Consider the following 22,301-nt stretch of genomic DNA (forward strand, 5'->3'; position numbering starts at 1 on the left):
TGTTAAACTGTATCAATTTACATTACCAGCTGTAAGTCCTAGAGAAGGCCAAAATAGAAAATGAGAATAGCTTTCTCCCCGATTTTACTTCTCAGCATAAGTCTTTGAGAATCTTGGCATAGTACAAGCATTCCTCTCATTTTCTCAAAACTTTCTCCATCTTTTAATCTACGTCTTACATAAAAAAAAAAAATTCTATTACTAATAAACTTTCACAAAGCTTTAGATAAATGAGTGACAGAGCCAGAAATAAGTTACATTTCTAGCTTCCTCAAACACAGAAGTATCAGAGGCAGATGCCAGAGTTTCTGCTTGCTAAATGAGACTCGATTATAATTAGCCAATCTCACTTCTCTAAAGAAGTACATATTTGGGCTGGGGCTCAGTGGTAGCACATTTGCCTGGCACTTGTGAGGCACTGGATTTGATTCTTAGCACCACATATAAATAAATAAATAATCAATGTCTATCAACAACTAAAAAAAATTTTTTTTTTTACAAGTAGTACATATTTCCCAAACAAATTTTTTTTGGTTTGGTTTGGTGTGGTTTTTTTTTTTTTTTTTTTTGTAGTTGTAGTTGTAGAGGGACAGCGTGCCTTATTTTATTTCTTTAATTTTTTTAAGTTTTTGATGGATCTTTATTTTATTTATTTATACATGGTGCTGAGAATCGAACTCAAGGTCTCACACGTGCTAGGCAAGTAAGCTACTGCTGAACCCTTATTTATTTTTATGTGGTGTTGAGGATCAAACGCAGTGCCTCACACATGAAGTGCTCTGCCACTGAGCTACAACCCCCACCCAGACATATGTCATTTTTAATCACAAAAATCAAAGAATCTGGTGAATTGATTGATCTCTATGACTGACCTGGAGATGATCTAGACCCACATGCTCTTTTTTAGAAGCTAAAACCTAAAACTAAGTCAGTAGTGTTTTCCATTATAATCTGCTAACTCATTATTCTTTAAGGATATGATTTTATTTAGAAGTGTTTCTCTTAAAACATAAAAAGTTTTTACATAATGACAATAATAATATTAATTATGACTACCATATCATGTATTTGGACAATTTCAACTACCGCTCATTTTGAAACTTGGTTTTGATGAATATTTTCAAACTAGTCTAAAATTCATTTTTGTTCTTTCCAATTTAAGAGGAAACACAACTGCTGTCTCTTTGACCCTTCATATAATTCTAAAGCTAAATAATGAATTCCAAGGGTTTCAACCATATTCACACTTAAAACAGAAGTTATCTCTTTAATAATTATATGAAGATATATTGCTTTGGTTTTCCTCAAAATAATTTTTTCAATAAAAAGTAATATAATATATAATTAGTATTTACTAAAATGCCAGGCTTTCTGGTGAATTTTTACAGATAGACTATGTTATATGTCTGTTTAATATCCTATTACAATCACAAGGTTATCTAAAATTAGAAAACACACCTTACAATGACATCCCAATCCCACCCAGGATTGTTTATGGTTAGCCATCAATCTCACTTTTCCCTGACCAGAGTGAATTAGGAGAATGATAAGTATCTCAACGGAAAGGGAGCAGTGTTCAATTAAAGACATTAAACATGAAACCAAAGAATGTGAAAATCTCACTAGTGCCACCTACTGTACGAACAGAGAATGCAAATAAGAAAGATTTTTTAAATTTTTGTGTGTGCTTCTGTGTGCACATCCCCCAATATTTGATTCCTTCCTCAGGATTATGTATCAGCTTTCTACCAAATCCTTCACAGAATATAAAAGCACCATAAAAATCAGATCATGCCAAAAACAAAGACTTTAAAATCAAGAAAAGTTCAAGCACAATGTTCATTTTAGTGTAAAATCAAAAGAAAAACTGTTCCTAAGAGGCAATGAAATAAAATGCATATAGAATTTATTAAAAATAAAATAAGTGAGGTAAACGATCAAGGAAGATGTAGCAAAAATTGGAGCATAAGATGAAATGAAACACAAACCGCAAAGCATAACTTTGCATAACTTACCTTACATTCCACCACACTCTGATCTGATTCACAAGTTACGTAGATTTCATCTACTGCACGGCGAAGATTGTCAAAAAGAAATGCCCAGTACCGAGCTCTAAGATCAATTTTCCGAGGATGCCTTGTTTTGGTGGGACTTTTATCAAAGTGTTTATCTCCAACTGCAGATGTTATCTTACAGTCTATTGCAGTATTCTAGTCAAATAAAATACATGAAAAAATATAAGGCTTTCAGGGACTGTTGTTTTGTATAAAGCACATTTTCAACATAAATACTTTTATCTAACATTGTGCTTGAGTTCCTCAAAACAAAGTTTCTCACCTTAAAGTTTCTCACTGTAAAATGGACAGGTTTATAAGGTCAATTTTTATTTTAGACAAGTCTTACTGAAGATTATGATGACTTAGGTGACTCAACATTTAGCAATCGGAGTGCTAAAGTTATTCCTGATTTACTGGAACACATGTATGGCACATTCACATATATTAACAAATAATAAATAGCAATGTCAACATTTTGAAATTGCCTATATATATTCATTTACATATTCCACATACTGGTTATACTTGGGTGTAGTGTCATCTTTCTACATTTGTTGTGTGGATTTTTAAAAACCTATCTAGTTCATGAGACTTACAAATATATTTTACATCTTTTTACAAGCAACTTTTCCCAAAGAATCACTTTTCTTCTTACTGAAGTACATCTTTAACAGTTCTTCATTAAGAATTTGTAAATGGCTGCTATAGTTTCAATGATTTCCCAAAATCAGTGTGTTGGAAATATAATCCCCAATGCAACAGTTTTAAAAGGTGGGGATCTTTAAGGTATGATTAGGTCACAAGAGCTCTCCCCATATGTATAAATAAATGTCATTATTGTAGGAGTCAGTTTGTTATCATGGAACTGGTGTTCTCTTCCTTCTTCTTGTGCACATGAAAGCACACTTTCTTGACATATGATACCTTCTTCCACAATAGGATTCAGCAAGAAGGTTTGCACCAGATATGGCCCAATGACCTTGGACTTCTCAGCCTCTAGAACCTTGAGCCAAATAAACTACTATTGCTATGACATAATGCAAGCAAAAAAAAAAATGGACTACACAATAAAAAACATGGACTAAAACAATAGTAAAAATTTAGTCTTACCATATAAACTGGCTGTATTTCACTCTTACACTTAAATGATCATTTGACTAAGCACAGAATTCTGGGTCAAAGTTATTTTGCTTCATAACTTTGAATCATTGCTCCATTGGCCTTTCATTGATAACAATTCTATTAACCTGTCATTCCCTAGCAGGTTTACTTCCTGACAATTTTAAGGACATTTTTCCTTAACTATGATGTTTTGAAGATTCTCTAGAATGAATTTGAGTATAAACCTATTTTATCCACCCTACTCAGCTCCAGTTGAAGCCCTGAAGCTCTTGAGAATTCAGAAAGTGAGGGATATTTTCAATACACCCATTATTTATTCTCTACTTTCAGAAGACTTAGTAGACATGTTATTAGAATTTCTCAATCTTAAGTTCTCTTTCACATTTTCCATTTCTGTAATTCTCCAAGTTATATTTTAAGTGTCCTCCAATTCACAAATTTTCTTTCAGTAAACTCTTTGTCCCATATATTGTTCATTCCATTAATTGAAGATTTTCAAAATTTCACTGATAACACATTCATTTCTAAGATTTTTATCTGGGTTTCTGTTCAATTATAAATTTTCAAAATTAATATTCACCTATTACATTTTTAATTTCTCCATCTTGCATTATAGTTATTCTAACACTCATTGCTTTAAAAGTTTAAAAGTTCTCTTTAGAAAAAATGTCATTTCATTACCATCTCATTTGTGGAATACTCTATTTTATGATGCTATTTTCCACATGTGATTTGATATTTTACTTTGCAAACTTATTTTGAGATCGAGTTTCTGATCTTTCACCTTTGTATTTTCTTCGCCTTTATGGTTACCAACAATCTAGCCCACTATTGTTCCACTTCCATGGGTCTTTTATTGGGGCCTTGTAAGTCTTTACCTTTAAGAATATGACTGTTATGGTTTAGATATAAAGTGTCCCATAAAAGCTCATATATAAGACAATTCAAAATTTTTCAGAGATAAAATGAATAGATTATGAGATGTGTGACCTAAGCAGTGGACTAAACAATAGAAAACATGGACTAAAACAATAGTAAACATTTTTTTTTAATTTTAGTTATATATATATACACAATGTGATATTGAAGATCAAACCCAGTGACTCACACATGCTAGGCAAGTGCTCTAACTGAGCTACAACTCTATCCCCTGGATTAATTATTGATGTGGATTAACTGATTAGTAACTGTGCACAAGTAGGGTGCGGCATTCCCACTGGAATTGATCTTCTAGAAATCTATCCATTTTGGTTTTGCCCCAACTCCACTTACCTGTCAGTATACATATTTGTTTTCTTCTCATCCACCAAGATTTTTATCTTACTTTTTAAAATATCCTATTTCCTTTTAAAAATTTTATCACTGATGCCTCTGTGTGTGGGGAGTGAAAATTATTTGTAAACTCACAGTGATATCTTAATTAGAAGTCCATGTTTTCCTCTTGTAACATTTTTGTTTTATATAATACATCTAGTATATTAAAAAATACCAAACTAAAATAACACATAACATACATAATGTATATAAAAATAAAACAACAATGAATTTAAAAGATAACTATACTTATGAATACTTTCCCAAAATTTAAGTAGTTTGTGTTTTCCACAACTTTTAGTAAAGGAATTTGAAAACTTTTAGAGACAATATATACACTACCCTACAAACCTAAAGGCTTCAAATTAACACCAAGAATGAAGAAAAAGGAACTGTAGCAAAAGGGTTAAAATTAAAACTATGGAAACTGACAACCTGACTTCAAATACTGGCTGTGTCACTTACTAGCATGTTACATAGCCTCCTTGCCTCAGTTTCTTTTTGTAATATAACTTCACTTTTGTAAGTGAGGACAATAATAATGTCTACACCAAAGGGTTGTTATAAGTACCAAATAAATGTTAATAAGCATTAATATTTATAAATACTTAGCATAAACTAGGTACACGTGAGTATAATATACACATTTGTTAAATTTAAAATGCTACATTAAATTTTCACATGAAGATAAAGTATATAGAAAGTACTAAAATATTATATTTTATAACTTACAATATATTCAGGAATTTAAATTAAAAGTAACTAAAGAAAAAGTAATATACGCCGTACCTGCTTAGTAGTTTTATGAGTGCCTTGAATTGTCCTCTTAGATTTTCCACCAGTTTGACACTTAGGTTTCCCTTCAAGGCAAGAAACAAATAAGAAAATATTTAGACAAAGGGGAATGAAGGGAAGGGAGGGAGAATGGGAACAGGAAAGACAGAATGATTGGACATTACTATATATGTGCATATATGATTATACAACCAATGTAATTCTACATTATGTACAATCAGAAGAATGAAAAGTTATACTCCATATATGTATAATGCCAAAATATATTCTACTGTCATGTATAACTAATTAGAAAAAATTTTAAAAAATAAAATAAAAAAGTATTACTATTTTAAAAAATAGAAAACACAAAATTAAACTGTAGGTAATTAGATAATATAAAACTAAACTATAAAAATTATCCAAGTATAATAACACAAAACTTCCATCCAGCGAACACAAAACAGTACAATCTATGCATGATCAATGGAAACTACTGATGATACAGTTGTTTTTTGTTTTTTTTTTTAATAAAGGTAAATTTCCAAAGTCCCAGAGGCTGCTTTTTTTTAATGTCTTTCTCAGAATAAGAATAAATCAACTTCTAAAGAAGTCAGATAACCAGATGTGGTGGCACATGACTGTAATTCCAGCAGCTCAGGAAGCTGAGGCAAGAGGACTAAAAGTTCAAAGCCAGACTCAGCAACTTAGTAAGATCCTTTCTCAAAAACAAAACAAATCAGTCTGTGGATATGACTCAGTGGTTAAATGCCTTTTGTTAAATCCCTAGTACCATAATAAAAATGAACACACACACACACACACACACACAAATGAATTACAGAAGTCAGATAATCTGACTATTTTTAAAAAAACATCAAGTTACTGAAAAATACTTCCTTTAAATTTATTTCAACAATAAAATTAAGAATATTTTTACCATAATAAAAAATTTTAATTTTTTTAAGAATATTTTTACCATATAAGCCCAATATTTTATTTTTATTAATTTCTCTGCTTTATGAAATACACAGTTCGATTTTGCAAAGGTTAAGGATTGCAGATTTAGCTCAGTGGTAGATCACATGCCTAGCATCCAGAAGGCCCTAAATTCAATACCCAGTGCTTAAAAAAACAGGGATTTTTATAGTCAGATGTCTCATTCTCTAACATGTACATAAGAAAAACTTCTTTTTTCTACAAGATAAATTTGAGCAGGACCCTGATGAAGAATAAGTGACATAAGCCATAACACACAGGCATTTATCCAACTCCCTCACTGGTCTACCAGACATAAAGGCAGAAAAATTACACTACATAGCTCTTCATTCATTCTGTTTACAGAATATACCAGCCAGTATTTTTAGAAAAGCCAGCAGAAAAAACAGCTTGGAACAAACATCAGAGGAAAAGAAAGAATCCAAAGAAGAGAGGCCCTGTTTAAAATGGAACTATCATCCTCAAAAATATTTGAGTATATATATATATATATATATATATAGTAGCCATACTATACTAACAAGCTGCTATTATAGAAATTAACATTTTTCGAGAGAAAATAACTGTCAACCAAGATTACTACATCCAACAAAGCTATCTTCAAAATCAAAGAGAAATAAAAAACTAACTCCAAAATAAGCAGATAACAAAAGAATTAATGACTATTAAACTGGTAGTATAGATGACACTTAAAGGAAATACTACATACAGAACAAATTAAAAACTAACTCCAGGGCTCATTGGAAGCACAGCTAAGCATATGAGAAACAGGACCAAATTAAACATTAGAAATAAGTAAAAATGGCAAGAATAAATAAACATCTCTCTAGAAAAGCACTGAATGTAAATAGTCTCAATTCTCCAATGGAAAGACACAGACTAGCAGAATGGATTAAAAAACAAGACTCAACTATATGTTGTTTGCAAGAGACTCACCGCATAGGCAAAGACATCCACAACTGAAACAGAAAGAACAGAAAATGATACATCATGCAAATGGAGCCTGAAAACAAGCAGGAGTAGCTACTCTCACATATGACAAAGCAGATTCCAAAGACAAAATTAATCAGGAGAGACAAAGGTCACTTAAAATTGGTAAAGGAAACAATAAAACAAGAAGATAAAACAACAGTCAACATGTATGACCCAAATGTCAATGCATCTAAATATGTAAAATAAACATCATTAAACTTAAAGATTCAGATAGGCCTCAATATAATAATTCTCGGTGATTAAACACACCTTTCTCACCAACAGATTCTTCCGACCTAAAAAAATTAATCAAATGAACCTAACAAACATCTACAGATTGTCAGTTTAAAAAGACAGATGTTGTGTTCAATAAATATAAGAAAAGAATTTTGGAAGGGAAGGAAGAAGTATAGGAGCAAGAGTAAACTATTGATTTTTGAATTAATATTTATAAGTCTAAAAATATTTTTTGAAAAAATTACTCATTAATAACTAAAAAGGAAAAATTTTTAGTGAAGAGACTTGGTAGACATATGAACTAATTAAAGTTAACATCACTGATAATGAGATAGTGTGATAATTTGATACATGTATACAACAAATAAATTGCGGTAATTAATATTTCCATCTTCTTAAAACATGTATCCTTTATTTGCACTGGGATCCTTCAAAATCCTCTCTTCTGGTTTTGTTGGCGGCAGTGGTGGTGACAGTGTTGGTATTTTATTTTTGTGGAGCTGGGGATTGAACATGGTACCTCACACATGCTAGGGAAGCACTCTAGGCTACTTCCCAATTGTTTTTATTAAAACAAATGGTAATTTGTTGTAAACTATAAGAATTCAGGAAAAGAAAAAAATTTAAATCTCTTGTAACTTCTCATCTGCCAATCATAATAATATAACAAGCGCAATTTCATTGTTATCTGAAACAGCAAAGCTAACAATATCACTTTTATTAAGCCATTTGTATATAAAAGCAATTAAAAATTATTTGATATATACTAATTTTCTCAAGAGTTCTAACTGTGAACATCCAGCTTTCAATCTATTTATCCTTTTGAACAAAATATATCCTTCTAATTTTTTCTGTTCTGTTTTGTTTTGTTTGAAATGGGGTCTAGCTATGTTGCCTAGGCTGGCCTTGAATTCCTGGGCTCAAGGGATCCTTCTGCCTCAGCCTCCAGAGTAGTTAGAACTACAGGTATGGTGCCTGTCTATCATAGTTTACAACAAAGATGAAACCAATTATTTTATAATACATACCATCATCATCTTTGCTTTCCAATGGAACACTCCAAGCTATTAGGTTTCTTGCTGTGCGACCCTCCTCTGCAACTATTCTCCTTACTTTATCATGACTATTGGAACGCTGGAACGAAGCCTACATATAAAAAAGAGAAAATTATTATGCATTAGATAAGTCAATATACAGACTATATTTGAGAACATTATTTCCCACATTTTCTCAAAAAGGAGACATTTAAAACTAATTTGGAATTTAGAAGGTGGTTAAACAGAAAAGAAAGTCAATCGTAATTTTTTTAAAGCTTTTAACTTTAAAAGCTTTAAAAAATTATTTCAAGAATAAATATAATCTAAGGTTTAAAAAAGTGTCCAAAGAAACATAAGCACTGCTGTGTGTCCATATCAGCACCACCACTTATATATTAACAGGTTCAAGGGAAAGAGACCACATTTTACAAACATGCTATAAATTTCCTCTGAAAATTCTCTGCAGAATAAAATGTTTTTTAAAACTCCTTTTTTTAAAGTGAATTTCCAGGGTTGGGGTTGTGGCTCAATGGTAGAGCACTCGCCTAGCATATATGAGGCACAGGGTTCGATCCTCAGCACCATATAAAAATAAATAAATAAAGTGAATTTCCACTCAGCTGTTAACTGCATGATTAATTCTAAGCTACTGGGATCTAAATAGTAATTACTAAAACTGACATACTTAAAATGCAAATTGTAAAACTCAAACTACTTTACAAAATGTATATGATTTATTTCCTACTGTAGATACCCACCCAACCTATAAGTAGCACTAACTGACAAGTTTAGCTCCACCAAGACCCTGAGCCAGCTGGGACCCAGGCCCAATAAAACAAACATTGGTTCCCCACTAATAAATGCAAATATGAGCCAGATGCAGTAGTACTGTCACTTGGGAGGCTGAAGCAAAAGGATCACAAGTTTGAGGCCAACCTCAGCAACTTAGCAAGTCCCTGTCTCAAAGTGAAAAATAGAAAGGACTGGAGGTCTAACTCTGTGGAAAGAGTGTCCCTGGGTTCAATCCCAAAAAAATTACATATGCATGTATATATTTATCTATTGATAAATAAATGTACCTATTTGTTAATTGATAAATATTTACACACATACCCACACTACAGAAAATAAACTGTTTTTATAAGCCAAGTATGTATGGGAAGAAAGGGATCCTAAAGAATCCACATGAGCAGAGAATCCCATGCGGGCAATTGGCCTCTGTATCAAACAAGTTCACCACCGGGCCCAGCATAAAATTCTAGTCCAATTAATGTGTGTTTTCATGCCCTCTTCTAATCCTTCTCAGCCTAGTCAGCATGTCTGGAATCCTTAGGCAACAATACATTCATTGGAAAAGAAGCATTTTCTTTGCAAAGAAGAATTTAAGACAGTGAGAAAATGTAAGTTGACCCTTAAACAACACAGGTTTGAACAGAGCAGATTCACTCATGAGCAGATTTTTTTTTTTTAATATCCAACAATTTGAAGAAACTTAAAGACAAACCATACATCCTGTAAATATTAAATTTAAAAATTAGATATGTCATGAATGCATAAAATATATGTAGATAATAGTGTATCATTTACTATCATAAATATACAAATATCTGTTATAAGAAGTTAAAATGTATCAAAACTTATACACACATACAGACTATAGTATTCACAGTTGAAAATGTAAACAAATGCAAAGATGCAGTATTAAATCAGAACTGTATAAAATTAAGTGAGGCAAAAATCTCAGCTCTAAATATCTACAATATTTTACTTATCTATTCAATTCAAAATAAAGTTTCAGAATTGTTAACCTATATCCCTATGAGAAACATATTTACTAGCTAGATTATGGCATTTCTGTACAGATCTTGTCCTTAGCTTTTTCCTGTATTCTATCAAAGTACTGTTTTCCAAAATCATCAAATTAGTTCTTATTCTCTTCAATATGGTTATATTATTTACTTGTAATATGATACTATTTACATTCCATTTTGGGTTCTCCTCACCTAGTGGTTGATTTTTAATTCTTGATTATTTGGGGAATATGTTAAGAAAAAGCAACATATTTCTCTCAAAGGAACTTAGTAATGACTAGTATAACTTCAGAGGAAGAGTAAACTCTCTGAACTCTAGAGCAAGGGTTAACAAACTTCTTCTACAAAGGGCCACATAATTTTTTTAAGGCTTCACAGCCTGTTGAGTTTAGATGCTGAATGTCTCAAAGGTTCATGTGTTAGAGAACTGGTCCCCAGAGGGGCACTATCAGGAGGTAGAGTATTATTTAGGAGGTAGGCCTAATGAGAGGTTCTTAAGTTATTGAGGGTGTGTCCCTACAAAGGATTTTGGAACCCCAAGCTCATCCAGTCACTTTCTCCTTGCTTCCTGGCTGATGAGATGAGCAGTTTCCTCCACTACTCACTCTCCTCCCACTGCCATCTGGCACATCCACCAAAGAAGGCTCAAAGCTGTAAGTTCACTCAATCTCTGGAACTTCCAAAACTGTGAGCTAAAATAGACTTTTTAGCTTTATAAATTAAAAGTTTCAGGTATTTTATTATACAGACAGAAAGATGACTAACACAGTCCATAAGGTCTCAGTAACATGTACTCAAGTTTGTCATTTTATGGGAAACAGCCAGACAATTGGTGAGACTGTGTGATGAGAAGCCAATTATGAGATAAACAGATATTACTTTTTATTTTGAAATAAATTCAAATTACAGACAAGTTACAAATTAGCCAAAAGAATATCCAAAATATCCTCATATTTTGTGAGACATTTGAAATATAGTTATGATACTCCTTGCCAGTGACACATCAATATGTATTTCTGATATGCAAGGAAACTCTCCTGTATTTCTCAGTTTTTACAACTATCAAATTCAGGATATTATCAAAATTACTACCTAAAATACAGTAATTATTTAAATTGCCCAAAGTCAATACTTTCATAATATAAAAAGAACTTGATAAAATACACTAGCCCAATTCATCCAGAAGCTCTTACTCCAAACAAGATAAATTTAAATATCCTATCAGAGAGAAATTTGAAGATGGCAGAATGGAGCTAGGTGGCAGTCCCTGACCTTTCCACAGCATACAAAGGAGGCAGTGAAGACTGATTGAAGAGAACTACAGGTTTATACCTGGATTAAGGAAATATGGAGAATAGTATCAAGTTTTTTTTTTATTAAGTTCAACAGTACATGGCTTTGCTCTGATATAATTACAGTAAATAGGGTTCAGTGGCCTCTCTCAAAGTGATGCTGCAGCTGGCAACAGCTTAGGACACACATTGAACATTAATCCCCAGATATTCACTCAGCCCAAGATTCTTAAGAGAAAGAAGCTCTAATCTCTTGCATAAAAGAAGCAATAATCATACCAATCAATGGTATTTTGGTATGATCACACAAGCAGTATTAAAAAAAAAAAAAAAACCACCCCACAACACTTCAACACTAACGCCAATGACACCATAGTGGAGAAAATACTAAAGAAAGAATTTAGAAACTTTATAGTTAAAATGTCCAACCAGCTTAAAGAAGATATGAGGAATACACTTAGAAAGTATAGGCTGTGAAAGATCATTTCAATAAAGAGAAACCAAATGGAAGTTCTGAAAATGAAAGATTCAATAAATCAAATTAAAAATTCAATGCAAAGTGCTAGCAATAGATTAGACCACTTTGAGGCCCTGAAGACAAAGTTTTGAAAATAAAGTCAATAATAAAGAACAGATGTTAAAAGACTATGACCAGAATATTCAAGAAATCTGGGATAACATCAAGAGACTAAATATAAGAATCACTGGGGGCTCGGGTTGTAGCTCAGTAGTAGAACATTTGCCTTGCATGTATAAGGCACTGGGTTCAATCCTCAGTACCACATAAAAATAAACAAATAAAAAGTAAAGGTATTGTGTCCATCTACAATTAAAAAAACATTTTTTTTAAGAATCATTGGGGTAGGGGCTGGGGTGGTAGCTCAATGATAGAGTGCTTGCCTTGGATACACGAGGCCCTGGGTTCGATCCTCAGCACCACATTAAGTAAAAAATATATTTAAAAATAGAAGAATCATTGGGGTAGACCAAGGTGCCAAAATACAAAGTAAATGAAAACACAACCTTTTCAATTAAATAATACTACAAAATTTTCCAAATCTTAGGAACAAGATGTAAATCCAAATATGAGAGGCATATAAAATAGGATGCAAAAAGATCCCTCTCCAAGACTTGTTATAATGGAAATACCTAATATGCAGAGTAAGGATAGCATTTTAAAAATCACATGAGCAAAACAGCAGGTCACGTTTAGATGTAAACTAATTTGGATTTCAACTGATTACTCAATCCAAATCCTAAAACCCAGGAAGACATGAAATAATATATACCAAGCCCTGAAAGAAAACAGGTACCAACCAAAATTATAATATCCAGCAAAATTGCCCTTCATAATATTTGATGAAATAAAAACCTTCCATAATAAGCACAACTAAAGAATTCATAACCACTAAGTCAAGTACTATAAAATATACTCAATGAAATGTCTCTTGAAGAAGACATGAAAAATAGAACTGAAAACAAGCACAGGAAAAACTTCTACTGGAAGAATAGTTTATTAAAGGGGAATCAAGTACAAATTAAGCATTAAAATCAAAATGGCAAGAAATAAAAATCATCTCTATTAATAATGTAAAAAGTCGGACTGAGGTTGTGGCTCAGTTGTTAGAGTGCTTGCCTAGCACATATGAGGCACTGGGTTCGATTCTCAGCACCACATATAAGTAAATAAATAAAGTCAATCAACAACTAAATAATTTTTTTAAATGTAAGAAGTCTACAAACTCTTCAATCAAAAGATATAGATTGGCAGATTGGATTTAAAAAACAAGACCCAATCAAACAATGTTTACAAGAGATTCATCTTATAAAGACATCCACAGATTGAAAGTAAAAGGATGGGAAAAGATATACCATGCAAAATGGTAGCTATAAGCAAGCAGGGGTAGCTACTCTCATATTAGACAAAGTAACTTCAATCCAAAATTAATCAAAAGAAACAAAGTCATTTCATACTGATTGAAGTAATATGATATAATGACTATAAATGTTTATTTTTCAAACAGCAGTGCATAATAAATAAACCACAATACAATAACACTCTTTCACCACTGGATACACCATCCAGACATAAACTAAGACACGATTCTTCAGAACTAAAAAACATTATGAATCAAATGGATTAACAGACATCTATATAATATTTCATCCATCAACAACTGAACTCACATTCTTCTCAGCAGTACATGTAACATCCTCTAAAATAGATGATATTTTAAGACACAGAGAAAATCTTAGCAAATACCAAAGAAGATAATTCCTTGCAATGAGATTAAAATGAAATGAAATTAGAAATCAATAAAAAACAGAAACCCTCTAACACCTGGAGATTAAATAATGCACTTTTGAATGACAAACGGATCACAGGAGAAATTTTAAAAATTTAGAAACTAATTAAAATAGAGACTACAACATATCAAAATCTTTGGGACTAGGCCAGGCACAGTGGTGCACACCTATGATCCCAGTCACAGAAGGCTAAGGCCGGAGGATTTTAACTTTGTGACCAGCCTCAGCAACTCAGAAAGGCCCTAAGCAACTTGCTTAAATATTGTAAAGGTTATATATCAGCAAACCCAAGGCCAACATCTCATTCAACAAGAAAAATTGAAAACATTTCCTCTAAAATAAGGAAGAAGACAAGGAGGTCAATGCTTTTTTAGATAGACACATATCTTTTTACTTTATTTTTATGTGGTGCTGAGGATCAAACCCAGTGCCTCACACATGATAGGCAAACACTCTACCTCTGAGCCACAACTCTAGACCAAGGATGTCAACTCCTACCACTCCTATTCAGCAGTCTTGGAACTCTAGCCAGAACAAGCAGGCAAGAGAAGGAAGTTATTAAGAGATACAAATAGGAAAAGAAGAAGTCAAATGATCTCTGCAGATGTCATGATCCTATATTCAGAATACCCAAAAATTCCCACCATAAGATTTCTGGAGCTGATAAATTTAGTAAAGTAGCAGGATAAAAGATCAACATACATAAAGCAACTGCTTTCCTATATGCCAATAATAAATCTGCTGAAAAAGAAATTAGGAAAAATATCCCATTCACAATAACCTCAAAAAAACAAAAAGTACTGAGGAGTAAATCTATCCAAGGAGGTGAAAGACCTCTACATTGAAAATGACAGAACACTGAAAAAACGAAATCAAAGATGACATTAGAAAGATGGAAAGACCTCCTATTATCTTCTATGGGTAGAATATTATCAAAGTGGGCATACTACTGGGGCTGGGGTTGTGGCTCAGCGGTAAAGTACTCGCCTAGCATGCATGAGGCACTGGGTTCCATCCCCAGCACCACATAAAAATAAAAAATAAAGATATTGTGCCCACCTAAAACTAAAAAATAAGTATTTTTTAAAAGTGGGTATACTACTAAAAGCATTATATATATTAAATGCAATCCACATCAAAATATCAATGATGTTCTTCACCAAACTGAAAAAAAGTTGTAAAAATAATTTGGCAGAGGAAGACACCCAGAAAAGCCAAACAGTCCTAAGAAAGAAGAACAATGCTGGAGGCTGTCATCACAAAACCAAACCTCAAATTATACTACAGAGCTGTAGTAACAAAAACTGCATGGTACTAGCATCAAAACAGACATAAAGACATGGACTAGAAGACAGAGACAAACTCACATAGATAAAGTAATCGATACTCCATAAAGGTGCAAAATACATACATTGAAGAGAAGAAGGCCTTTTTTAACAAACGGTGCTGAAAAAAAACTATAATCTACATGTAGAAGAATGAAACTAAACCTCGATTTTATCACCCTACACAAAAATCAGGTTAAAGTGAATCAAAAACCTAGGAATTAGACCAGAAAGTCTGCAACTGCTAGAAGAAAATGTAGGCCCACTCCTAACATATTGGCAAACACTGACTTCCTTAGCAAGACTCCTAAAGCACAAGAAATAAAACCAAGAATCAAAAATTGGGGCAGCATCAAATTTAAAGCTTTGGCAGAGCAAAGAAAGAATATGAAGGAGAGAGCCTACAGAATGAGATAAAATCTTTGCCACCTGCTCCCCAATAGGGGATTAATATCTAGAATATATAAAGAACTCAAAAAAGTTAACAGCAAAAAAAGAAAATCAATAAATGGATAAAAGAATTAAACAGAACTTTCTCAAAAAAAATACAAATGGTCAATAAATACATTTAAAAAATGTTCAACATCTCTAGCAGTCAAGGAAATTCAAAGCAACTACACTGAGGCTAGACATAGTAGTGCACACTTGTAATCCCAGTGGCTTGGAGGGCTAAGGCAGGAGGATCATAAGTTCAAAGCCAGGCTTAGCAACTTAGGGAGACCCTGAGCAATTCAGCCAGATCAAATAGAATATAAAAAAGGGCTGGGGTGTGGCTCAGTAATTAAGAGCTCTTGGGTTCAATCCCACCCACCCACCCCCCAAAAAAAAACTATATTGAGATTTCATTTCACTCTAATCAGAATAGCAGTTATCAACAAAACAAATAACAGTAAATGTTGGGGGGAAAGGTACACTCATACATTGTTTCTGAGACTGGAAATTAGTGCAACCATTCTGGAAAACTGGATGGATATTGTTAAAAAACTAGGAACAAAACCACCATATACCCAACTATCCCACTCCTTGACATTTATCTTAAAAGATCTAAAATCAGCATATTATAGTAATACAGCTACATCAATTTTTATAGAAGCACAATTCACAATAGAATAACTGTGGATCCAGCCTAGGTACCCGTCAATAGATGAATGGATAAAGAAAATGTGGTATAAATACACAAGTGAGTTGTATTCAGCCAGAAAGAATAATGAAATTATGGCATTTTCTGGTAAACAGGTGGAACTGGAAAACACCATGCTAAGTGAAATAAGCCAGACCCAGAAAAAAAAAATCAACATTCAAATGTACGTAGAAGCTAGAATAAGAAAAAAAGAAGGGAGAGTAAATTCCATGAAAATAGGAGATCAGTGTAGTAGAGGAAGATGAATAAGGAGGAAGGAAGAGGGACAGAAAAAAGGAGGAATAGTGGAATGAATCTGTCCAAACTTTCGTATATACATACATGAATATAACACAGTGAATTTCACCTTCATGTGTATCCATGATGCACTAATTTAGAAAAATAAATAGAAAAAAAATCAGAGTAGATGAAAGGAAATAGGGGAAGGGAGGAAAAAAGGAAAGGGTAAGTACTAGGGATTGAATTGGAGTAAATTATATTTCATGCTTTTATAATTATGACAAAGTGAATCCCAATATTATGTATAACTCAAATGAATTTTTAAAATTCTAAAACAAATGTAAACCAGGTGGGGTGCAGTGGCACACACCTCTAATCGTGGCTATTCAGGAAACTGAGGCAGGAGGATCACAAGTTCAAGGATAGCCTCAGCAACTTAGCAAGACCCTGTCTCAAAATTAAAATTTTTTCAAAAAGGACTGGAGATGTAGCTCAATGGCACAACGCTCCTGGGTTCATTCCCTAACATCCCACACTCAAAAAAAAAGGTACACCAGAAAACCTGAATTTTAATTTTATTCTGACATAAGCATGTCTACCGAGAGCTTTAAATAATAGTTTTTTTTATTGCAAATATATATAACAAAATATATATGTTTAAATATATGTGTGTACATACAAATGTATAACTGCTGTGTGGCATACATTTAATATTTACCAGAGGCAATGATAAAAATAATGGCTGATATTTATTGAGGGGAAAAAAATACCTAATCACATCACAGAAAAACTGATAACCTAAAATAAAGAGAAAAATCTTAAGAGTACACAAAGGATAGGAAAATAACAACTCATTGCCTTTAGAGAAACAGCAATAAGGTTAACAATTTTGCATTGTATAGGAAGTAATAAAAGTAATAACTTATTACAAAATTATTTCTTAAAATATCAATAACTTATTGCCTATTCAATGGAACAGTAGAGTCAAAATCCTGACTGAAGGAGGTTCAAGGAGAATAATGAGGACTGAGGCTGTAGCTCAATGGCAGAGCACTTGTCTAGCATGTGTGAGGCGCTAGATTCAATCCTTAGCACTACATAAAAAAACACTTAGAATAAAGGGAACCTTTCCAACTACAACTACAAAAAATGATTTTTAAAAAAAGAGGTATAGTGAGAAAATGGAGATCAAACAATGAATCTAAAAAACACTTTTGAGTTCTGTCATAAAGAACACAAAGGGTTTTTTCCTAACATAAAATAGTTTTAAGGTCTGGGGCTGTAGCTCAAAGGTAGAGTGCTTGCCTAGCACATGTGAGACACTGGATTCGATCCTAAGCACCACATCAAAATAAATAAATAAAAAAGATATTGTGTCCATCTACAACTACAATATATTTTTAAAGGAATTTTAAGACAGGTGATATAGATCATATTTTTATGTTGATGAGTGATCCAGGAGGGAGAAAAATTGTGTTGTTAGTAAAGAGGGAATAATCTCTTGGGTGCTAAATCTGTGAGTTGCAAGAACTGAATTTAGTGCACAAATTAATGAACTAACCAATCCAAACTACTAGAAAAACAAAGAGTGACCCCCTCTACTTTCATACTCTTCAATGAGAGTCTAACCCATATTTCCCTTGCCAAAACTTAAATTGTTTACATCTTTAACACAAACTGGTATCGACAATTCCCTCATTCTTCTTATCTTGCCCTGGATATCCACATAGCATCTACTTACCTAATTAAGCTTTCAACAGAATTCATTATTCTGACTGCCATCCAGCTCCTCTGTTCCATGTATATTTGCAAAATTCTCCAATCATCTCTTCTCTACTTTATTGCCATATTTTCCAATGAAGAAACACCATAAAACCTCTTCCATTAGCTTAAACACATCTTCCAGTGAGTGTAAGTTCTAACTTACATTGCCATCTATTGTTTAGGTTACCGAAGCACCATTGTAACCAAAAGCATCTCTACTTGTTCCTGGCCAAATTAACTAGTTTAAATAGATGTACTACTTCCAGCTCTATTTCAGATAACTCCCTTATGCAAACAGAAAATCTTTTATAGATATATATCACGTCATAAAATTCACTATTTCAGACATTAGATTCTAGTTCAAGAGTTTTCTTAATTAACGTGTTTCCGAAAACTAAAATGGATGACCACAAGATACCAATGTTGCAGTAATACTAAACAAGAAATTCAAATCTAATATTATTTTTTCTATTAAAAAAATTCTTGGGGCTGGGTTTGTGGCTCAGTGGTAGAGTGCTCGCCTAGCATGGACGGGACCCAGGTTTGATCCTCAGCACCACATAAAAATAAAGGCATTGTGTTGTATCCATCTACACCTAAAAAATAAACATTTAAAAAAAATTCTTTCTTCCACTTTACCATAAATTTTGCAAAGTTAGTTCTTTTGAACTTAGTACACACAGAAATATATTCAAAAAAAGTTACCACCTCATATGTAAAAACATTACTATTCATCTAACTACATCTGAAAAAGATGTTTTCTATAATTTCCTGTGAAATGTCAATAGTAACTTAAACATAATAGTTTTAAGTATTTTATTCTAAGTGTCAGGGTTTGAAATTCAATAATGGGTCCAAAACACTTCATAACTTTATAGATACCTATTTCAAACAGAATTTTACATAGGTTCTTTTCTTACAGGAAACTTAAAACAAAATGTATATATTTTCATCCAAAGTCATAGTGTGCCACCTAGTGCTACATGAAGATTTTACAGATGTTTGTTCAAATACTAAATGTTTCAATTAAAAGCAACAAACTTCAGTGCTGAATAAAAATTTTTATGTTCAAATCTTGCAATATACAAAGAGAACAAGTATTCAGAATGTTTACCAAACAGTCTATTTTTCTGAGACTTGCTCCCAGGCTGAAAAAAGAAACTTCCCACTTTCTTAGTTAACAATAAAACTAAATAATTTCTATTTTAACAACCTTTCCCATAACCTTATAATGATAACAAACTTTGTTTGCTAAGTTTCATGTTCATGCCTCCAGAAAACTTGACATACTTGCTTCAAAATCCATCCATGGTTACCCATAAAATGAAATTCCAAGACCTTTTTTAAAATGGTTTTCTGGTTTTCCAAATAATTCAGTAAAGAATCTTCTCTTCAATTCTCACTACCAAAGTCCTTCCTATGTTTGAGTAACATGAAGACAAGATTACCAGTCAGTGGACACCCAGAGTACATTAAAATTCTAAAAATGGCAGTCTTTGCATAGATTTTTACAAACCATGAGAAACCATACAACTGGTGTAATTTCCTACCATCACAGAATAATGAGCTAGAATCCTGTTTAGTAATTTACAACTATGACAGTTCTTATTGATAATTTCCTGCATTTCTAAAGATAAAACCATAGATGAACTGAGGCAATCTAGACTACTATGAGAAGAAAAAAATTAACTTCCATCTTGTGTGAACTATTTAGTTTTTTTTGGGGGGGGGGAGGGGGTCTCTGTGCTAACAGATTAGCCTACATTCTAAATAATACACATGTCTTACCAATTCTATTTCTCAAACGTGCTTTGAAAACTTAAATCTAGTACTACCATCCTAGTCCAAGCCATCATCATCACAGGACAAAATTACCACAGTCCCTATGACAGACCTTATGCTAACCAAAATCACTTGCTTTACCAATCAAAAATAAATAAGCAAAAAGAAGATCAGTGGAGTAGAGGAAAGAAAACAGGAGGAAAGAAGAGGAGAAGGAAAGAATGGAAGAATGGGGACTGAAATGGAGTAAATCAAATTCTCTGTGCATGTATGATTTTGTCCAATGAACACAAATTCTATATTTAAAAATAATGCTTTAATTTAAAAAAAAAAAAAAAACCTTAGTTTTTCTCTTGTCCAAAGCTAGACAACAGTTTCCAGACTTTCTTGACTAAGTTCTGTACACTAGAATATAGAGAGAAATCAGGCCATTTCCAGGTCTGGCTTATGAAAAACACTTCCTGTATCACCATCTACACCATCAGCACTCTCTCCCTCAGTTTCTTCCATTTCCTGGTCAGATACAGAGGCTTCTTCCTTCAGCCCAGAACTCTCTAAAGGATGCTGGAGTCAAAAGATGGAAGAAGATTGGTCCCTGAATCATAATATGGAACTCACATGCTGAATACCTGCTCTGAACTATTAAGTAATAAGAAATAAACTAATCTGTTTCTTCCTCTTCTGATTATAAAGGGCTAGATAATTGAAACCAACTATCTAGCTGAGAAAAAACTGGAAAATAATTTTTTTAAAGCCTCTGTTTAGAAGCACCAGAAAAAAAAATAGAAGCAGTGAGAAATTACAGAGCCAAAATTGGGGAAAAGAAGAATTGAAAGAGGTGAAACCAGCAATCAGGGCTGCTTTTCCCACAAAGGGATCTGCCGATTCCAAAAGAGGCAGCAGTGGAAGAGAAGCTGAACCAAATTTGACAGACACTTTAAAACAGGGAGACAGAATTTGTCCAAAGCCATCTCAGGTTTTATGTCAGGCTCAGAAGTGTTTCACCCCAGGAATAAGGGTAAACCAGAAATACACTAGCCCTCAGTAGGAGCTAGTTTTGAATCATCTCCATCTCTAAATGGATTAGAATAAACTGCAACCACCTGTGCCCCTAGCCATTTGTAAAAAACAAAGGTAAAGGCTGGGGTTGTGGCTCAGTGGTAGAGCACTTGCCTAGCACATGTGAGGTACTGAGTTTGATCCCCAGCACCACATAAACAAACTAAATAAAATAAAGGTATTGTGTCCATCTACAACCCAAAAAAATATATTAAAAAAATAAGTAAATAAATCTTCCAGGGAAGAAGATATTATCTCAGGCACCAAATTATCTAAAATATTCATATAGATAGATGATCTTTGACTTATAATGGTTCAATGTGGTTTGTTTTTTGTTTGTTTGTTTGTTTTAATATATGATGGTATGAACAGATACACATTTGATAGAAATTACGCTGTGAATTCTGATCTTTTTCCTGAGCTAGTGACATACAATATGATACTCTCTCATGATGCTGGGTAGCAGTAGTGGGCTACAGCTCCTGGTTGCCACATAATCACAAGGTTAAACAACTAATACTCTACAATTTCAATGCTGCTAAGCTACAATATTTGGTAGGTTAGGTGTATTAAATGCTTTGTTTAATTAATATTTCAACTTACAGTGAGTTTATTGGGGCATACTCCACTGCAACTCAAGGATCATCTATAATGTCCCACATGATCAAAATCTACCAGATATCCCAAACACAATGGAATGTGCCTTTAGTCCCAACTACTCAGGAGGCTGAGGAAGGAAAATAAATTCAGCCCAGAAGTACATGGATAGTCTTGGAAAGACAGCAAGACCCCACCTCAGGGAGGAAAAAAAATTATCAAGTATACTAGAAAACAAATCAAATGACTGAAAACCTAGAAAAAAATATAGAAAATAGAAATATACTGACACATGACCAAAATTAGGGTTTTAGAAGAATATTTCAAGTTAACTCTGATTCTAAAATATTTAAAGATTGAAATTTTCCACAGATAACTATCAAAAGAAATTATAAAACTGAAAATTTTTTAAAAAGCAAAATTAAGAACTCAATAGTCAATAGATGGACTTAACAAGAAATTAGTAAACTGGACTAAAACATCCAGAAAATA

The 22,301-nt window shown here is 32.9% G+C and overlaps 1 protein-coding gene across 15 annotated transcripts in view; it reads right to left on the reverse strand.

The window, feature by feature from the left end:
• Positions 1-22,301, reverse strand: part of Scaper (S-phase cyclin A associated protein in the ER) — a 438,325-nt gene that overhangs the window by 388,524 nt on the left and 27,500 nt on the right. For 14 of the 15 annotated variants that reach the window (XM_078049220.1, XM_078049216.1, XM_078049214.1 and 11 more), the window contains 3 exons: positions 8,504-8,621; positions 5,283-5,353; positions 2,016-2,210 (listed from right to left, as the gene is read on the reverse strand). Coding sequence is in view for 13 of the 15 variants with exons in the window: in XM_078049216.1 (XP_077905342.1) it covers positions 2,016-2,210; positions 5,283-5,353; positions 8,504-8,621 (384 nt within the window). In the remaining 2 variants the exon portion in view is untranslated. Of the gene's footprint in view, positions 1-2,015; positions 2,211-5,282; positions 5,354-8,503; positions 8,622-22,301 lie in introns of those variants that run through there. The other variant, XM_078049221.1, reaches the window with a different exon arrangement.

Source organism: Ictidomys tridecemlineatus, chromosome 5 (assembly GCF_052094955.1).
Source record: "Ictidomys tridecemlineatus isolate mIctTri1 chromosome 5, mIctTri1.hap1, whole genome shotgun sequence".
Classification (NCBI taxonomy): domain Eukaryota; kingdom Metazoa; phylum Chordata; class Mammalia; order Rodentia; family Sciuridae; genus Ictidomys; species Ictidomys tridecemlineatus.